The 21,452-nt window shown below is 41.9% G+C and overlaps 1 protein-coding gene across 1 annotated transcript in view; it reads right to left on the reverse strand.

The window, feature by feature from the left end:
- Nucleotides 1–21,452, reverse strand: part of LOC115156373 (xin actin-binding repeat-containing protein 2) — a 114,266-nt gene that overhangs the window by 86,549 nt on the left and 6,265 nt on the right. The window contains exons 2-7 of the mRNA XM_029703846.1: nt 19,858–20,084; nt 18,744–18,872; nt 17,840–17,932; nt 17,482–17,542; nt 17,240–17,328; nt 4,630–4,760 (exon numbers count right to left, since the gene is read on the reverse strand). Of these exons, the coding sequence (XP_029559706.1) occupies nt 4,630–4,760; nt 17,240–17,328; nt 17,482–17,542; nt 17,840–17,932; nt 18,744–18,872; nt 19,858–19,917 (563 nt within the window). The 5' untranslated portion in view covers nt 19,918–20,084. The remainder of the gene's footprint in view (nt 1–4,629; nt 4,761–17,239; nt 17,329–17,481; nt 17,543–17,839; nt 17,933–18,743; nt 18,873–19,857; nt 20,085–21,452) is intronic.

The raw sequence follows: 21,452 nt of genomic DNA on the forward strand, positions 1-21,452 counted from the left end.
TGGGCCGGCTAGGGAGTATTGGTGTCTCATAAGGTTCTTTGGCCTGGTTTGCTTACTACCTCTCACAGCGTATGAAGTCAGAACATCTGCTGTGTCCACCAATACCTGTCACCAACGGAGTACCCCAAAGCTCAATCCTAGGCCCCACGCTCTTCTCAATTTACATCAACAACATAGCTCATGCAGTAGGAAGCTCACTCATCCATTTATATGCAGATGATATAGTCTTATACTCAGCTTGCCCCTCCCCGGATTTTGTGTCAAACGCTCTACAACAAAGATTTCTTAGTGTCCAACAGGCTTTCTCTACCCTTAACCTTGTTCTGAACACCTCCAAAACAAAGGTAATGTGGTTTGGTAAGAAGAATGCCCCTCTCCCCACAGGTCTGATTACTACCTCTGAGGGTTTAGAACATGATGTAGTCACCTCATACAAGTACTTGGGTGTATGGCTAGAAGGTACACTGTCCTTCTCTCAGCACATATCAAAGCTGCAGGCTAAAGTTAAATCTAGACGTGGATTCCTCTATCGTAATCGCTCCTCTTTCAACCCAGCTGCCAAACTAACCCTGATTCAGATAACCATCCTACCCATGCTAGACAATTGAGTACTTTTTCCACCACTGTACCCCTGCTAGATTACGGAGACGTAATTTGTAGATCGGTAGGTAAGGGTGCTCTCAAGCGGCTAGATGTTCTTTACCATTTGGCCATCAGATTTGACACCAATGCTCCTTATAGGACACATTGCACTCTATACTCCTCTGTAAACAGGTCATCTCTGCATACCCATCGCTAGACCCACTGGTTGATGCTTATTTATAAAACCCTCTTAGGCCTCACTTCCCCATCTGAGATATCTACTGCAGTCCTCATCCTCCACATACAACACCCGTTCTGCCAGTCACATTCTGTTAAAGGTCCCCAAAGCACACACATCCCTGGGCCGCTCCTCTTTTCAATTCGCTGCAGCTAGCGACTGGAACGAGCTGCAACAAACACTCAAACAGGACAGTTTTATCTCAATCTCTTCATTCAAAGACTCGATCATGGACACTTTTATTGACAGTTGTGGCTGCTTTGCGTCATGTAATGTTGTCTCTACCTTCTTGCCCTTTATGCTATTGTCTGTGCCCAATAATGTTTGTACCGTGTTTTGTGCTGCTACATTGTTGTGTTGCTACCATGCTGCATTGTCATGTGTTGCTGCCTTTCTATTTTATTGTCTTAGTTCTCTCTTTATGTAGTGTTGTCTCACTTGTCGTGATGTGTGTTGTTGCTTTTTAAATACCAGTTCCCCCGTCCCCACAGGAGGCCTTTTGCCTTTTGGTAGGCTGTCATTGTAAATACGAATTTGTTCTCAACTGATTTCCCTAGTTAAATAAAGGTTAAATTAAAAACTGTCAAAACGGATAATGACTTAACAACCCCCATGCCTTTAAAGCCTGTGTTGTCCCGAGTGGATTGAAACATAGATTTAACATAGTCTGATGTAATTATTTGATGATAGTAGGCTAGTAATCAATCAATTAATCAATCAATGTGACTTATAAGCATTATAGGGAATGTAAAAGGTTCAAAACAGTATGGAGCATGTTGTTAACTTACAGGATGATCTCTTGTTAAAGCACCCTTTCCTTCAGCAAACATTTAACCTATCAATAGCTGACATATGTGAGTTCCTTTGTAGCAGATAACATGTTATTTGGGCTGTCTAGGAGTAAACTGCAGTATTTATCAGTTAAGTGTGTATAGGCAGGTTCTTCAGCAGTTACATTTTGATTACACATACACTACATGACCAAAAGTAGGACACCTGCTCGTCGAACATCTCATTCCAAAATCATGGGCATTAATATGGAGTTGGTCCCCCTCTTGTTGCTATAATAGCCTCCATTCTTCTGGGAAGGCTTTCCACAAGATGTTGGAACATTGCTGCAGGGACTTGATTCCATTCAGCCACAAGAGCATTAGTGAGGTTGGGCACTGATGTTGGGTGGTTAGGCCTGGCTCGCAGTCGGCGTTGCAATTCATCTCAAAGGCGTTTGATTCAGTTGAGGTCAGTCAAGTTCTTCCACACTGATCTCAACAAATTATTTCTGTATGGACCTCGCTTTGTGCACGGGGGCATTGTCATGCTGAAACAGGAAAAGGCCTTCCCTAAACTGTTGCCACAAAGTTGGAAGCACAGAATCGTTGATAATGTCATTGTATGCTGTAGAGTTGAGATTTCCCTTCACTGGAACTAAGGGACCGCGCTTTGTGCTAGCCCAAACCATGAAAAACAGCCCCAGACTATTATTCTAACTCCACCAAACTGTACAGTTGCCACTAAGCATTCTGGCAGGTAGCGTTCTCCTGGCAACCCTGGCAACACAGAGAACGCATTTCCACTGCTCCAGAGTCCAATGGCGGCGAGTTTTACACCACTCTAGCCGACGCTTGGCATTGTGCATGGTGATCTTAGGCTTGTGTGCGGTTGCTCGGCCATGAAAACAGTTATTGTACTGACGTTGCTTCCAAAGGCAGTTTGGAACTCAGTAGTGAGTGTTGCAACTGAGGACAGACTATTTTTACACGCTACGTGCTTCAGCACTCTGCAATCCTGTTCTGTGAGCTTGTGTGGCCTACCACTTCGCTGCAGAGCCGTTGTTGCTCCTAGACGTTTCAATTTCACAATAACAGCACTTGCAGTTGACTGGGGCAGCTCTAGCATGGCAGAAATTTTACAAACTGACTTGTTGGAAAGTTGGCATCCTATAATGGTGCCACGTTGAAAGTCACTGAGCTCTTCAGTAAGGCCATTCTATTGCCAATGTTTGTCTATTGAGATTGCATGGCTGTGTGTTCAATTTTATACACCTGTCAGCAACGGTTGTGGCTGAAATAGCCGAATCCACTAATTTGAAGGGGTGTTCACATACTTTTGTATATATAGTGTAAGTCTTAGCTTCACTAAATGTGTATGTGTGGAGAAATCTTCACTTCTGCAAAACCTGTTTTTCTATACAGATTTAGTATGAATGTTGTAAAATGTGTGTAAAATGTATGTAAAATAAGTCAATTGAGACTATCTAATTCAATAATTTTATTGCCCTTGGATCAGCAATACATTTGAAAAAATTGTTGTTGAGTAACCAGCCTGACAGGATGAAAGAATCAGGAATTATCTTGTACAAAGCAAGATAGTCTAATCTAAATAATCTAATGTGCATTGCAAAATATTTGCTCTTTAAAATAGGATACAAATGTCCAAAACAAACAATATTAATACCAATTAACAGGATATATACTGTATTTTATTAAAAAGAAAGTATTTCCAAGATCATTTTTACTAGGCTGCACACCAGGTGCTAGAAAAAGGTCAATGTAAAAATGTTGATACTGTATGTTGAAAGAAATAGCCAAGAGAAAATGATGACTGTGTTCAAAATCTACAATACTCTCTCCATGGATTTAAACTAATTGATAAATATACATTTAACCAATTAAAGTACATTACCCTAAAGATATTAGTCAAATATTTCTGAGACCTATTGAACACATCAACATTATATTTTAGAGATCAAGTAAACGTGAGTAATGTGAGTCAATTCCATGTGAGCTAATCTAGAGCTAATGTCTTCAATGATCAATCTTGAATGACCAATGAGGTAGGCTGTGCCATTTCTAAGCATAACATTCCATGTTTCCATCTGTCATTCTACTCCTCTTTCACTCTGACCCTCAGTACTTTCCTAACCATCTTCTTCCACTCTCACACACCATAAATATATATACCATTTCTACCATTTATTCCCTTCGTATCAACTGCACTTGTCCTTTTGTCCTTCAGTCTCAGACTTTTCCCAATTCCAACTGTCTTTTTGCCCTCATAGGTTGCCTTACCATCGACTGCTTGAAGTTTCTTCTGTTTTCTGTGGCATACATGATGGTGGTGGGAATGCTCTCTTTCAAAGAGAGCTCCTGGAAATAGCTTTTATATGTTGTTGTTTGGGTGACTTTGGAGAGTTGTCCTGCGGAGGCCATTGTGGCTTAGTCAGCTTTTTGTCCTCCTCTACTTTAAAGGCTTTCTGTGGGGAGTGGGCTTGTGGAGGCCACACAACAGATATCTTATTACAATTTAGTCTGTTCTCGTCAATTGATTTCATAAATTCATTTTCAAGGGTGTCCTTTTCTGTTGTGCCTATGCTGCTCTGTGAATACCTCCAATCAAGTTGCTCTGATGAGGTGATGAGTCTGCCACTTTCATTGACATTCTTTTCATTTTGAAGTGTCTGACCAAATCGATTATCGTAGTTCCCTTTGGACTTGAATAGTTGTTTGTAGTGCGGTAAACAGTACAGATGTCCATGGAGAGAGACATAGTTGCCAAGGCTGGGGGAGACAGAACTAATTATTTTTCAAAACAGTGAAGTGTGAAGAAGGGCTACAATTAATTCCAAGATTCCACAAACATGTCAAACGTTTTACTGCTTAATTTGAAAACATAACACAATAGAATTGGTGTCTTATGTGCAGCAACAAACTGTTGGGACCACAACCATTCAAGCACTGCTTACCAGATCACAGCAAAAATCCACTCACAGTACTTTGAATTCCACTTGGTTTGGTTGATATGTACTTTACCTTAATTTATTTCTGCAGTGCTCGCAGCAGAAACAAGATTTATGGAATTTTTTTCTGTCCGCTATTAGAGCCTCCATCGGATAGACCCTTCTCCGACATACAGTGCAAAGCTCCGACTTGGGAACTCGAGTCTGCCAGAGAAAAGTGAACACCATTATAGCCTTTTTTATCACAACATACAATGACTAAGTTATTAAGAAACGTTATCAAGGTGTAATTACATGACCATGCGTAGTATAGTAAATCATCAAACAGGCACAATCAAAAAATACATTATTTACCGATAAACAGTATTGACCCAATCTTGTACTTTGTGTTGGTTTTGAAGGTCAACAATGAGAACGGTTGTATTTAAATAGGATCATTACAATATATTGTATGTGTGAGATTCTATTCTGGCATGTCATCATAACATGCTTAGGTCTTGTTCTTTTGCCATGTTTTATCCATTGACGCATTTGTTCTTTTTTCATTCACAATAATCTCTCTCCATGTTAATTAAAGCAGACACATGTAAATATGTTAGGTCTCACTGAATATCAGAGGGGGGCATTTTTACATGCCATTATTAACAGTTAGTTTAAGTTCTGTCATGCAGGCAGCACAACTCTTTACCAGTAACAACAGTCTTCGTTTGATGTGACACAACATGTGATGTTCTCTCCTCCGAGACACTGTAGCCGAGACTCTTGAAAAAACTCTCACTCTCCGTCCATGTTTTGTGGAAATTCCTCAGCAACTCTTCAGTGGAAGCCTCATCAGGGGTTTCAGACGGCGTCACCTGAGAACCTTTTTTTTTTACCACGTCAGCATATGAGAAGGGGGGACGGTGGGTTGGTACGCTCTTTGAGTGCTGGGAAACAGTTGTGCTGCTCAGTGATCCAATCGTCTTGTTGCCTAATTCACCTAAGTTCAGGAAATGCTCTGTGACTAACTTGGTTTCAGAGTCTGTTGGGTCTGCTGACGTTTGTTGCACTTCTTTCTGGGAAGGCAGGGGCGAAATCTGCCCGGAGCCCCTCTGTGTCTCCTGGGTGTTCTCCTGCTTTGAACTGTCTGTTGTGTTTTCACTCAGCTTTGACTCCAGCTCATCTGGTTGATTTTTCTCGTCTTTGAAAGATGGACTTTGCTCACACATTTCAAAAACATTTTTAATAGCCTTGATGTCAAAAGTAAGCATTTCCTCCTCTTGAGTTTCTGTATTTTCTATGTCAGACTTTGTGTATTCCGTCTCACTCCCACGTCTTTCTCTCATTGTGATAGGCTTTCTGACATAAACTTTCTCTTCTGGTGTTTCAAATTTGTTGACTAATCCAGACAAGTCCACCTTTGGAAGGTTCTCCTTCTCATTCTCTTGGTTTTCTGGTTCGAGCTCCTCCATATCTAGGCCCAAGCGCTCTGGTATGTCAATGGGATCCTTTCGAACGTAAGTCTTATTTACTTTAGCTTTATGAGTCTCTTCAAAAAACTCTCTCTTGTCTCTCACTGATGTCACTGCTGATGAATCTGATAATTCAGAAGTTTCCATAGCCTCTATGGCAGCGGACTCCCACCGGTCATCCCACATAAATCCCACTTCTTCAGAGATTTTCTCTGTGATTTTCTCAGTTGTGTTTTGTACGTCTTCCTTCCTCTCTTGGTTTTCTGTTTCAGGCTCCATAATGGTTGGGCCTAAGTGCACTAGGATATCAATAAGGTCTTTTCGTACATCAGTCTTATTTATTTCAGCTTTTTGTGCCTCTTCAAAAAACTCTCTCTTGTCTCTCACTGATGTAGTCACTATTGACGACTCTGAAGCTTCCATCAATTCTTTATCGGTTGACTCTGTAGATCCCACTACTTCAGTGCTGTTCTCTGTGATTTTCTCAGATGTGCTTTGTGTTTCATCCTTACTGTCTTGGTTTGATGTTTTGGGCTCCTCCATGTCTGGGCCCAAGCGCTCTGGTATGTCAATGGGATCCTTTCGCACATAAGTCTTATTAACTTTAGCTTTATGAGTCTCTTCAAAAAACTCTCTCTTGTCTCTCACCGATGTCACTGCTGATGAGTCTGACAATTCAGAAGTTTCCATAGCCTCTATGGCAGCTGACTCCCACTGGTCATCCCACATAAATCCCACTTCTTCAGAGATTTTCTCTGTGGTTTTCTCAGTTGTGTTTTGTACATCTTCCTTCCTCTCTTGGTTTTCTGTTTCAGGCTCCATAATGGTTGGACCTAAGTGCTCTAGGATATCAATAGGGTCTTTTCGTACATAGGTCTTATTTGTTTCAGCTTTTTGTGCCTCTTCAAAAAACTCTCTTTTGTCTCTCACGGATGTAGTCACTATTGACGACTCTGACATTTCTGAAGCTTCCATCAATTCTTTATCGGTTGACTCTGTAGATCCCACTACTTCAGTGCTGTTCTCTGTGATTTTCTCAGATGTGCTTTGTGTTTCATCCTTACTGTCTTGGTTTGATGTTTTGGGCTCCTCCATGTCTGGGCCCAAGCGCTCGGGTATGTCAATGGGATCCTTTCGTACATAAGTCTTATTTTCTGCAGCTTTTTGTACTTCTTCAAAAAACTCCCTCTTGTCTCTCACTGATGTAGTCACCATTGATGAGTCTGAGATTTCTGAAGTGTCCATGTCTTCTTTATCCATTTGAGGGAATGACCTTCCACCTGTGACCTTCACAGCAGCCTTTTGAGCCTCTTCATATAATTCTTTTTTGTGTTTTTTGGCAGTGACAATTGTCTTGGCTAACATTTCAGAAGTTTCCTCAGTTTGTTGCTCAATTTTGATCTGCCGATAGAATGATGCGGGGGGTTCCACAATGTCAGATTTATTTTCTGTGACTTGCATAGGAAGAGGATCTGGAGGTGGCGTCACTCCACAAGAAAGCTGGGCTGTAGTATCTTTTATCCACGCCAAGTTCTCTGCTCTAGGAAAGGTAGGAGAGGGTGTGGCCCTATTGATGTGTGATGTAGGAGGTTCAAATTTGCGAGGGGGAGGAGTTGGGGGAGTGGCTGGTCTGAGCGTTGGGATAGGTGATGGGGTTATTCTCCGAGGTGAGTCCGTTCTCTGGGTAGATTCAATGGTAATAAAGGTGGGTGAGGGTGAGCGCATCCGTAGTAAGGGTGAGGGTGCGCTACGATCAATAGATTTTACACTCAACTCTTGCTTTTTGCTTTCATGTGATGTCTTTTTACTTTCCACAACTTTCTTCTGACATTCAACTTTCGAAGAGCCAACACTTATCTTACGTATTTTTTGAGTTGCACCACCAACAATGATCTTTTCAGAAGTAGGTTTACTCTCATGCTTCTCCAGAGTAGTGTGGGTTCCCTCTAAACACATCAGCTTTGCTTTTGCTAGTTTTTTCACATTTGAAACAATTTCTGTAAGCGTTTGTATATTATGTTCAACTGCAGTTCCCTCCAAATAAATGGTTTCCTCAGGACCAATGAGCCACTCTGGAATAGTATTGAGCAATGTCTTCACAGATTTAGAATCCACTTGTCCTGTAGCTCCCTCTAACTCTGTTATATGTGAGATTAACTTCTGGACATGTTCTCGTCTTTGAGAATCCTCAGTGCTCCCTGTTGAGGGATTCGCAGGTTCCTTTTGTGCTGACTGGCTTGTCATTTTTCCACTTTCCACTTTCACTGGAACATTTCTGTATTCCTCCTTTGGTTTCTCTTGAATCTGCTGGTTTGCGGTCACCTCTTTCTTCTTTTGCGATGCCTTGACTTGTTTTTCGACTTTCACTGTTCCTTGTTCCTGGACACTTTGATGAACTTTGCTTTCAGTGATAATCACTTCCTTATGTACCTGAATGTGCTCCTCTTGATGGGCTTTGTGCGTCTGCACTACAGTGATCTCCAGACTTTGAGTGGAACTTTCAGAAACAGATTTAGTTGATTCTGCAGAGGCAGCCGCATCTTTGGCTTTTGACCTCTTCTTCTTCTTCTTCTTCTTTCTTGCGGGAGTTGGAGTTGCTGGTTGGTTGTCATTAACAACAAGAGCTTTCTGACTGTCCTCCTTGACCTTGACTTTGTCCTCAGTCTCATGATGCATTTGCTCACTAGAAACCTTTACCTTAGTGACATCCTTCCCTTCCACCTTTACATCCTTCACCTGTGAAATTATTTCCTTCTTAGTTTCATCTGTCTGTTTCATGTCTTTTACTTCTACTTGCTTTTCTTGCCCTTTGGTCTTCTTTTTGCCTGTTTTGACATTAGTTTCTGAGGTTACCTTTTCTACTTTAATTGACTGACTAGGAACCTTCTCAGGTGGTTGTGATACATAATTATCATATTTATTTTTGTCCTCCAAGGGTGATTTGGCTGCTTTGACAATTGTTTCTTGGGTTAACTTTTCTGTTTTGGTAGGCTGGTCAGAAACCTTTTCGGGTCCTTGGGATGCAGAATTATCCTTGTTCTTCTTATCCCCAGATTTATGGGAATCTTTAGTTTTTAGATTTCTGACATCTTTCTTGGCATCTGTTTTTGTATCTTCAACCTTTTTGGCATCACTGGTCGAGATCTGGACTTGAGAGGTGGTTTTGAGGTTTTTTACATCTTTCATGACATTTCTTTTTGTATTTTCAACCTTTTTATCGTCACTGGTCGAGATCTGGACTTGGTAGTTGGTTTTGAGGTTTTTTACATCTTTCATTACATCTTTTTTTGTATCTTCAACCTTTTTAACATCACTGGTCGAGATCTGGACTTGAGAGGTGGTTTTGAGTTTTTTTACATCTTTCATGACATCTTTTTTTGTATCTTCAACCTTTTTATCGTCACTGGTCGAGATCTGGACTTGAGAGTTGGTTTTGAGGTTTTTGACATTTCTTTTCATATTTTCAACCTTTTTATAGTCACTGGTCGAGATCTGGACTTGAGAGTTGGTTTTGTGGTTTTTTACATCTTTCATGACATCTTTTTTTGTATCTTCAACCTTTTTAGCATCACTGGTCGAGATCTGGACTTGAGAGGTGGTTTTGAGGTTTTTTACATCTTTCATGACATCTCTTTTGGTATTTTCACCCTTTTTAGCATCACTGGTCGAGATCTGGACTTGAGAGGTGGTTTTGAGGTTTTTGACATCTTTCCTGACATCTTTTTTTGTATTTTCACCCTTTTTATCGTCACTGGTCGAGATCTGGACTTGAGACTTGGTTTTAAGGTTTTTGACATCTTTCCTGACATCTTTTTTCATATTTTCAACCTTTTTAGCATCACTGGTCGAGATCTGGACTTGAGAGTTCATTTTTAGATTTTTTACATCTGCTTTTGTATTTTCAAACTTTTTTGCATCACTGGTGGAGATCTGGACTTGAGAGCTACTTACAGCAAAGTGTGACTGCTCTGTGTATGCTGACAATACCTGTTGTTTAGCTGCAGTAACTGGCTGTTGCTTTGTGGAGGAAATAGATGTCTGGTGCTGAATGGAGGAGACTTTGGATGTTTCATTAGAGACAATATGGTGTTTAGTTGCAGAAATAACAGCACATTCAGGGAGATTTTGCTCATTCCCAGCAGAGATCAAATTCGTGCTTGAAGGAGTATCTGAGATTTGGGCTTGCTTAGAAAAATCAGATGACAGTGTGTCTGACTTGACATTGGTCACAGTCTTTTCAGCATTCTCTTGAGTGAAACCAAACATCATGCTCTTGTTTGATTGCTCCATTCTGGTCTCCTCAGAGGAGAGCATTTCAAGGGCAGCAGTTACTGGCTCATGCATGAAAATGGGACTCAGTGTAGCAGGTGATGTACTACCCACTTTCTGTTTTCTGTACTTTTCCTCTGCCTTTATTAATGGAGTTTTGAATTGAGTGGATTTCATTAAGGGAGAGGGTGGATGTGTAAATCTTATAGGGGCAACATAAACTTTCTTTAATTGTTGTGGTGATTCTGGTGGTTTTGGGATGTCAGATGAAACTGTTTTTGATGAAAATGATGTTGATTCAATTTCAGTTTTGCTGATCTCCACCACAGATTTGTTGGCTATGGTTGTATGTTTCTCTGAGGTTCCCTGTTGAATTTTCTGAATCTGACCGGTTGGCCCAAGTTTTGACACTTGGTGCAATGCAGGACCTTTCACTTTTTTGACAGTAACTTTTGTGGCTTTAGCTAGTGATTGATGAGGTGTCTGGGATGACATAGAGTCCAGTTCATACTGTGAGGGTGGGGGTGGAAGGAAATCCTGTGGTGGTGGGGGAGGGAAATTATCAGTCTCAACAGGTGGTGGGGGAGGAGGCGTTGGGGGAGGAGGAAGGTCCAAGTCCAGCCTATTGATAGAGGAGGCTGGGGTTAGGGATGATTGATCATCACATGGAGGTGGGGGAGGGAGAGAAACTTCAGACTCAGACAATGTCCGTGTTGGGGTAAGAACATTTGTTTTCACTTTGGTTTTATCTAGTCTGATCAAACCCTTTCTACTTGAATTGAGGTTACAGAACTTAGTCTCCAATGTTTTAATACCATGGTTTTGAGTGATGGTTGTGTGTTGTATTACTTCCGTTGATTGTTGAGTAGTCTGTGATTCAGATGTATTAATTGTGGTTTGAGTTGAGAGGGATTGATTCTCTGGTGTTGAGCTCTCCGTTTTGACTGAATTAGCCGTCTTTATTTTTCGTAAGTTTCTTTGTGCTTCAACGCTTCGAGACCTATTTTTAAGTGTCTCACTCTCAGTTTTGTTTACAACAGAACATTCATGGCTACCTTGCTGTGAACGTAATAAAGGGCTTCCTTGCTGTGAGCGCAATGGAGAGCTCACAGGAACTTTGACCCTTCTAGCTCCCACTCTGATTTTAGGAGGTGCACGCTGAGCTGATTCCAGCAAGGATTTGATTGTGCCTTTAACATCACCCTTTATCACCTCCTCTTTCTCTGGTTGAGTTTGTTCCTCCCTTGCCTCCTGCACCTCATGTGTCTCGTAGAGTGACTTAATGGACATTTTCACATCACCCTCGAAGCTGGGTCTCCGTGTCATTCTTGGAGAAGCTGGTGGTTCCAATAAGAGCTCAATAGTGCCTCTCACATTTCCCTGAACATCCATTTCCTGTTGACATGTCCTCCTGTCATTAGAAGCCTCTTGTAAACATTGCTTGGCTGTATGAATGTTACCTTTTACAATCTCTTCCTTCTCGATAGCCCTGACTGTTTGCTTTGCCTGCTCCAGGGATTTTAAGGTACCTTTGATGTCTCCAGGTACTAAATCTTCGATGACAACTTCAACTTTGGAGGTTGCAGATTTCTCTAGGGACCTCAATGCCCCTTTGATGTTGCCGCGGACAATCTCTGGCTTTTCCACCTCCTTGGGCCGTCTTTGAGCCAACTCAAGGTGCCTTCGGGCTTTGTGTATGTTACCTCTTACCACCTTCTCTTTCTCTACAAACACTGTCTGATTTACAAACTGAGACAACGAGTTCATAGTGGCTTTCAAATCGCCCCTCACAATTTCCTCTTTCTGTAGGCCATCCAGTGAGAGTGTGGGTTCAGTCATGAAAACCTTGACTGAGTTGTGAACATCTCCGCACACTATGTCCTCTTCATCTACTGTACGTTCAATTTGTGTTCGATTACTGTCAAGAAGGAGTTTTGTCCCCTTAATATCTCCTCTAATAATCTCCTCTTTCTCTACCTTTTCAGGTGGAGTCTCATCTGGCTCTACCTGGAGTTGTTTGAGATAGTCAAGCGCCCCAGATTCAATGCATGTGGAGTAAAAGTTCACGTTTCCCTTTTCGTTCTCATCAACCTTAATCCTCATCTGCTCTTGGTTTTCTGGGTTGGATAGTCTTTGGAGTGCATTTCTTATATTGCCTTTGATTATATCCTCTTTTTCAAGACTGATGTCCTCTTCTTTATTTAGAAGAGAATATATAGTCATTTGCACATCTCCCTTCTCATCCTCTTGAAGGAGTATACCACGTTTAGCAGATCCTCCCTCTTTGAGAAGATTGTTTACAGCTTCCTGGATGTCACCTCTTAATATTTCCTCCTTTTCCACACTGATGCCCCTCTCTTGGTTGAACAGTTGATGCACTGTTGTACTGATATTACCCTTCTCTTCTGACTCTACCACTACCCCCTTCTCAATTCTTTCCCGACGGTTCAAAAGATTCATCATAATGTTGCTCAGATCCCCGCTGATGATTTCCTCTCTTTGGATCTCTGGAGAATCCTTATTCATTAGCTGGTATTTTGCCATTCTAACGTCCCCAATTTCATCTGCTTCAATGAGTACTCCTTTTGAATTAACAATTTTCTGGCTATAAAGTTCTTCAAGGGTTCCTTTGATACTTTTACCCAGGATTTCCGACTTCTCAACACTGTTCTCATTAAAGTCATGGAACGGAGTTGTTTCAAACAGCCATGTTGTTGTCTTTACATCGGCTTTGGGGATTTCCTCTTGAAAAACTACTGTATCTTCCTCATCTATCTCCTTTATATGGTCAAGGGGATTCTGTTCAAAGAGCCACACTGATTGTCTAACATCTCCCCTTAACACCTCCTCTTTCATGACTGTTTCTATTAAATTCTCTTCGCTCTGGCTACGTATTTTATCCATTGTTTGAGTTTCGAACATCCATTTTGCTGTCCTGACATCACCTTTCTGGATTTCACTCACATTAACTGTTCGCACAGACTTCTGTGACAGCTCATCAGATTCAAAACGCTGTTTATTCATTCTAACATCTCCTCCTTGAATATCTTCAACAGTTTTAACTGACATTTTTATATCCTCTGCAATCGTATCAAGTGGCTGTGTTTCAAATCTCCACTTGGCTGAAGTAACATCTCCTTTCTGAACATCCTCCTGTGTGACAGATTTGATGACATAGACCTCATCTGTATCCCTGATAGAATCAAGAGGCTTGGTTTCAAACAACCACCGGGACCCGATCACATCACCCTTCAATATCTCCTCGCTTGTGACAGTGGTGACCTCATGATAATGGCCCTCTTTGTCTTGAATGGCATAAAGAGGCTGAGTTTCAAACATCATGGTGTAGTTCCTCACATCCCCTTTCTCTTCCTCCTCACAAGTTATTTTCTGCAACTTTGTAATATCTATTTCTGAGGAAACCTCCTGGATTTTGTCTAAGGAGTACGTCTCAAAAATAAAACGACCTTTGTCCACATTTCCTCCTTGTACATCAGTCACAGTGCGGGTGTCCAGAGTCTCTTCTTGGATATCACGTATGGCATCTATGGACTGGTTCTCAAAGAGCCATTTGCAGTTCACCACATTTCCTTTCTGGATGTCCTCTGATTGTGTAGTTGATTGTGTAGTTTTCAGCCTTTGCATGAACTCCTCAGATGTTGAGGTCATGATATCAGAGGACTGATTCTCAAAGATATACTTCATTCTATTGACATCTCCTGACTGAATGTCAATCTCTGTAACCCTCTTAAAGCTCTCATCCTCCCCTGTGATGTTCTGAAGATTCTCCGTCTCAAATAAAAAACGAGCCATTCGTACATCTTTGCCCTGGACATCTTCTTGATTCACAGTGCATGTTTGTAGAACAGTTTCTGTTTCATCTTGGATAGTGTCAAGTGCCTGTGTCTCAAACAACCATGTGCATATTTTTACATCTCCTTTGCGTATCTCCTCACTCTCATTTTCACTCTTCAACTCCTCCTTCTCATATGGGACATTCATTAGTTTAGTCTCAAATAACCACTTACCGGTTTTAACATCACCTTTTACTATCTCAACACTTTCCTTAGTTGTACTTTCCTCGTCTTCAATATTGCTGAAGTATTTAATTGCATCAAGAGGCTGTGTTTCAAACAGCCACTTGGCAGTTTTAACGTCACCAGACTCAACTTCTTCTTTGGATATTCCCTTAATAACTTGATAATTAGTGACACTTTCATCAAACTGGTCAATGGGGCATGTTTCAAACATCCATTTGCAGCTTGTTACGTCTCCTTTGACAACCTCTTCCCGATGCACTGTTTTCACCTCATGGTAATGGCCAGAGCTGTCTTGCATGGCGTACATTGGTGTAGACTCAAACAGATGTTTGTTCGATTTCAAAGAGCCACATGTTACACCTTCCACGAGTATCTTTTGAGATTCATCCTGTCTGGCTAGGTCTGTGGTTTCAAATATTTGCTTGTAGTTTGAGACATCCACTTTATCAATTTCCTCCAGGTTAATGGTTCGAATAACTTCCTTCTTTTCCTCTTGAATGTGCTCCAGGGGTTGACTTTCGAAAACCCATTTCTGGTGTCTCACATCCCCCTTCTCTTCATCAAGTCTCACCATTTTTTGTAGTTTCCCAACCTCAGCAAGGTCTTTTAAATTGTCCGCTGGCGTGGTTTCAAAGTAATGTCTTGCTGATCTGACATTGCCTCTGACAATTTCCGCCTTGGACAAGGCTCTAGCATTTGAATCATCTTTCAAAGTATCCATTGCCTGAGTCTCAAATACCATGCAATTGTTACGGACATCTGCGTTGTAGCTTGTACCTTGATCTTCAGTGAGATTTTCAAAGTTCACAGTACGAATAATCCCCTTCTTCTCATCTCTTATGTTCTCTAGTCGTTCATTCTCAAACATCCATTTTTGGTGTCTTATATCACCCTTCTGTTCTTCAGCTGCCACTAACTTTTTGAGCCTCCCTACCTCATTGAGGTCCTTCAAAGCTGCCACGGGACTAGTTTCAAAGAAGTGTCTTGCAGATCTAACATTACCACCGATAGTCGGGGGTCTAGCATTTTCATCATCTTTCAGAGAATCCATTGGCTGAGTTTCAAACGCTAAGCAATGCTTTCGAACATCGGCTCCAATTATCTCTTCCTTTTGCAGCGTTGAGCTCTCCCATTCATCTTCATTAACGGAGTCTACGGTCTTTGTCTCAAACAACCATCTACTCCGGTGAACATCTCCTTTATAGTTGTCTTCCATGGACAGGCTACACACAAGTTTCACTGGGGCAGCGAGTTTATTAGTCATGTCCAGGGCTTGGGTATCAAAAAGCCAGGTCGATGTTTTAGTGTCCCCCTTCTCAGTCTCCACTTTGCGTATAGATGTTATCTCCAACATCTGGCCGGACTGTCCCATGAGGACGCACATAAACTGAGTCTCAAATGTGCTTGTGATCGTCTTCACTTCTCCCTTTATTTCCTCAAGCACTGATCTCAGACTCAGGAGGTGACTGTCATCAATGGTCTCAGTATGACCTAAAGTTTCCATGTACTGAGATTCAAGCATGTGTATAGTAGAGCTGCCATCTTCCTGGGTAAACACTATCTCTTTGGTTAGCTCTTCATCGCCATGCATTTTGTTCAGGGTCTCCATGGGTTGGTTTTCAAACAACCAGGCTGCAGCACGGACATCTCCTTTGTCCAACGTATTGAACTTGTGTCTATATTTAGTTGAAGCTATGTTGTCTGATCCCAATGCATCCATGGGCTTGGTCTCAAACATCCATGCTTTGCTTCTTACATCACTCCCAACAATCATCTCCTGTTCCATGTTTTGGTCGTCATCCTCATTTGAGGCATCATCTTTGATGGCATCAAGAGGTTTGTTCTCAAACATCCAGCGCATTGACTGCACCTCCCCTCTGAGGATCTCATCCCATTCCAGGTATTCTTCTTCTGGACTAATGCATTCGTTGGGGCTGCTACCATTATCCTCGTATACATACCTGGTCTCCCCTGTGAACTCCTCCTGACTCTCTTGTTGGGTGTTTTCATACTCAGCCACATCACTATACATCTCTATGTTTTTACGCACCTCAGGATGGATATGCTTGTAAAGGCGCTTTAACTCATACTGGTTTCTCTGCCTGGAGTATTCCTGTCTACTGAGTGGACGTTTAGAAGGGTAAGCTGATTCCGGGGGCTCAGGTGATAAGTAGCACTCTACTGGCATGTCTGGACTTTCTGATGGGACCTGTAGTAAGTCTGGGGGTGGAGGTGGGAAGTACTCTAAATCTTCTGGAGGTGGCGGAGGGAAATATTCGGTGTCCTCGTAGTCAACTGCAATAGCAGATGTGTCCTCTATCACCTCAGTAGCAGAATTTGTCCATATATCACTTGATGAGACATTATGCATCTCACTAGATGAGAAATTCTGTATCGCACTTGATACATTTTGTATCTCACTTGTTGAGACTTGTTTTTCTGATATATTTGAAGCCCAATGAGACCTATTGATGTCAGCTCGGCCAATCTTTTTGGGAAGAAAATAATTATTGGGGTCATTAGAGGTCCCCGACATGTTTTAAGAAACAACATTTAAATGCAACATGACATATATAGCTTGTTTAGCATGCCAACTCTTTGTTTATCACGAAATGTCAATATTCAATCTCATCGTTATTAACTGAGGGATTGGTGCCGGAACATGGTTTGATAAAAAAATCATTTTTATAATTTTGAAAACAAGGGGAAAAAACTTCAGTGTTATTTAATTAACGAGCTGTAATTACACATTAGCTACACTGCTACTAATTACCATTCAAATAAAGTTAATAACTTTTTCAGCAATGGGGATAAAAAGCAGCAGGGTTTGTGTACAGTAACCTAACCCAAAATGATCCAGTTTTTGTCCGTTGAAATAAAACGTGTTTAAGCCCAAGCATGTTAATTAACCATGTCCAATTACCTTCATTGGCTTGCTTGGGGCAGCTTCTTCAATGGTTCTCTCAAAGTGATCTCTTAATTCCTTGGTTGTAAGTCTAGGACCTTCCTCCTCTAAAGATTCAAAAAGGGCAGAACGACATAATCCTAAAGATTCGTCCATCTACTTCACATGATTGAATTTAGAATCATTTGAACAGTGCTATTGATCTTAATGATGGTGCATAGTGTAAAATATAATGAGCATATAGTGTAGTAACGTCCTACCTCTTTCATCATTATGGTTGTTGTCATAAACGGAGGTAAAGTTGTTTTCTTCATGTGTGACCTGAATCAGAAAGGCACGTCTATTAGAAAAATCCTCACCTATTTTGAAACGTATGGGGACATGTGTTGTGTAATGGCGATTAACTGAAGAACGAATCAAGCTGTTTAGAGTTAATCCACTCTCTACTAGGTCTATCTTGTTGTCAGTGTACTGTAGAGTTTTTCTCTAATAAACAACTGATTTAAAACACTGATTTACAATTGTTAACACATATAGCTAAGACAAACATATCTGGGTAGTCAGCACAGCTTCACTGTCATGTGATGAAACAGAGAAATCCAGAAGGTCAAAATGTACCTGTTCATCCTGGTGGAAAATAGCCTGCTGAGAGGCTGGGATGACTTCTCTGGAACTGCTCCTCATTGTCACCTCAGAGTTCAATTGCACTTCCTGTGAGATGGAAGACATTGGGTGTCGCATACAGGTACACTCTCTCTCACACACACACACACACACACACACACACACACACACACACACACACACACACACACACACGCACACACACACACACACACACACAGCAGGGAATGGCTCCCACTTATTGACAGCCCAGCACTAAAAGCGGCTGAGTTTAACGAATGCTCAAACAGCAGCAGAGAGACTGTGCATCACTGAAAACAATTTTGGATAGAAGCTGATAATTAGATGGCCTACTGCAGTCAAATTATACTAATCACAGACAAAGGGAGGACGGCAGACGAGGAGGACGATTCCATGGATGTTTCACCTGAAATCACACACAGCAGCTGTCACCATGCATAAAGGGACAAAAAAAAGACTTCATTTGTTTTATGCCCCTTTGTGCCACTTCAGCTTAGGATTCCCAGCTATAGAAACAGTCCCATTCAAAGAAGCAGCAATTAGAGTGGGAAATCCAAGGGTTTTGACAGACAGTCTACAGGGATCTGTATGAAATCTAACATCTGTAACTTGGAGCACGACTAGGCGAAAGATAATATAGTAGAGGGCATCTCCCCAGCCTCTTCAATCATTCAATATTCACCAAGATTTGTGCTTGCTCACTGAGTGAGTGACTTCCACTCAGCAGGGAAAGTTATGAGGGCAGGAACACAGTGGTGTGGATGGATGGATGGATAGCTGGATGGTAGGCTGGAATTAGACCTGCGTAGGTCATACTATATCTGCACGTTCCCCCATGCATCGCATGTCTGACATTAGCCTGCATTAATTACAGTACCTGCACAGCTCTGCGGTGGAAGTGGAACTGGGAGACATTGTGCGATGTTGCAGTTTCCTGGTTCTCGAATTGTGCCCTGACGCTGGCGAGCCCCCCAGGCACAGAGCAGACCTCAGACTCCTCCATGACCTAATGAAGCAGTGGAACATCATTAGCTGCCTGCACTTCTACATGGCCTGGGATCAGACAGATGCCTAATAGGCTATTGAGCTTGGGTTTCATTACAGACTTCTGCAAGTTAATAGAAAATACTGGAGCAGACATTACTTAGATTGCAGTGTGTTTACACACAAACACACAAACACACACACACACACACACACACATTTCAATGTAGGCCTCCTGACAGCATGTGGCATTTTGTTTACACAATGGCAGAGCAATCTTTCTAGTTGGTTGCTTTTTGGGTGGTGCAACACAGCATGTTGTCCAGGCAGATAGTTGTTTGCCCACCCTGCAGAGTCCAGTTGACAGCTTTGAGGTCTAGAATATGACTAATGGGATCCTGCAGGGGGCACAGATGCCCCATCGTGTTGCCTGTCTGCTCCCATTTCCACTCTGAGCCCCATGAGAGGAGTCGTGCTTCCTTGGGCCTGCAGGGCCACTGAACTCTCCTACTAGTCAGCTGTCATCACTTTCCACTAATATAGCACCACAAAGCCATCAGTGGCTATCACAACAATCAGCCCACTCTGACTCTTTGCATGACAGCGACTAATGTAAAACATGGTCATAATTATCTACTGTTAATATCCCGTATTATGCAACCTCATTAAAAAATGGAATGGTCGTACAGTCACACATGACATGGCAGGGTTAACAGGCATGATGAAACACACACACACACACACACACGCACACACACACACACACACACAAAATTAATTTTTAAAAATGCATTTAGCTCATCAGAATGGACACAAAGATTTCAAACACTTGGACAATCACTGAAAATAAATGATACTTTTTTAAAATCTTACCACTGACATTGTTAGAAGCTTCTAAGGTTAGAAGAGGTTTGTCAGTAAGTCTAATATGAGCTAAAACTGCTAATTGAAGAATACATTGATAAATGTATGACCATATCCATAGTGTATTGTGTGTGTCTGCCTACCCCGCTGGAGAAGGTGTTGTCCTGCTGCTTGGAGACAGCTGCCTGCTGGTACATGGCCATGGGTACGATCAGTGGGATCTGGTGTCAGTGGCTCCTGGTGTCAGTGGATCCCGGCGCCAGTGGGTCCTGTCAATGGGATCTGAGTCTTCAGAGTGAATCCTGTTCCTCTGGGTTCACAGCTTCCTCAAGAAGTCCTAACCTGGTAGTTACACCTGCGCTGCCAGCACCTAAGGGAACAGCAGTCATTCATTTTAACATTTACCCCACAGCCTATGTTGTACACCAGGGGTTCCCAAACGTTTTTGGGCCTGCAACTTTTGATCCCCAAAAAACAATTGCATCCCACCATGTCAAAAATTGGTACTATGACAGTCTGTTACAAATCAGTCTGACAGTACTTTTGTCAGTATTTCAATCTGAAAGAAGTATGGCTTGAAGTGACTGAAATGCGTCAGAAAGGTATTGGGAAGTTCAGAAGATCATCAGGCAATCATTTTGTATGATATTCTGTGTAGAAAAGAAACCTCATCATTGATACTGTTATTTTTCCCCCAGTCTGATTTAGAGCCTGGTCTTGTCCACTCTCTTCTAATGTGTCCTGCGCGGCTTGTGGGCATTGTAGAGGGAAACAGAAGACCCATACGTTTTCCTGAGAATCTTATCTTTCGTTTATCTTCATTTTGCATCCTAAACCGTTCAGAAGATAGAGCCACTGTAGGCAGGAAACAGAAACCGTTCTGTTTATTACAACCACATTAGCTTATATTTGAGGTTACTGACATAACCCGGTTCTTTGAACCAATTGCAATATCTTTGGGGGGAGGGGAGTTTCTCTCGTGACCCCATTTTCTTTTTAAATCAGGTGACCCCACATGGGATCACTACCCCTAGTTTGTGAAACACTGCTATACACAATATTATGGTTTGCCTAGCCTATACCACCAGTAGATAATTTACTATACACAGCTAGTGTTCTCTTTGACCAGCATTGAGTTTCCATGGGGGCAATTATAAACATGCTTATAAAGAAAAGGTGCATTACATTGAGCTACTCTATGTCAATAGTTTCGCAAGCCGCTGCATGAAGCCAACATTCATGTAAGATTGCGAGATCAGGCGGCTTGCGAGGCTACAATATCAAGACCTCCCTCCCCATTTTAAATAGGGGACACAGATTTAAGAGAAGCAGATCTATTTTGCAGCTACAGAGTACATTTATAACTGGAACAGTGCAATCACATGGCATGCTTTTGACTATAATCTAGAGGCGAAAGAAACGCACACCTATTTAGGCGAGGTGCTGGCTGGCGGAGTGGAACACTTTAAAAAATAAAGGAGAGCCGCAAAGTCTAGGAGCTCAGATGCCCCAAAAAATGTTGAAGAAGCATTCTTGCATTCTAACTACCCGCTATTCAAAGTGCTCTGAACAAATTAAGGGAATTGTTCACAAACATTGGCACATTCCAAGATCCGTCGATAGTATCGGTAATGTGTTTTCGGACCTTCCCTTGGTCGTATTCTCGCGGGGCAGAAACCTCAGAGATCAATTGGTAAACTCTGATTTACCACCCTAAGATATCCCTGGACAACGTGTA

Source organism: Salmo trutta, chromosome 20 (assembly GCF_901001165.1).
Source record: "Salmo trutta chromosome 20, fSalTru1.1, whole genome shotgun sequence".
NCBI classification, from domain to species: Eukaryota; Metazoa; Chordata; class Actinopteri; order Salmoniformes; family Salmonidae; genus Salmo; species Salmo trutta.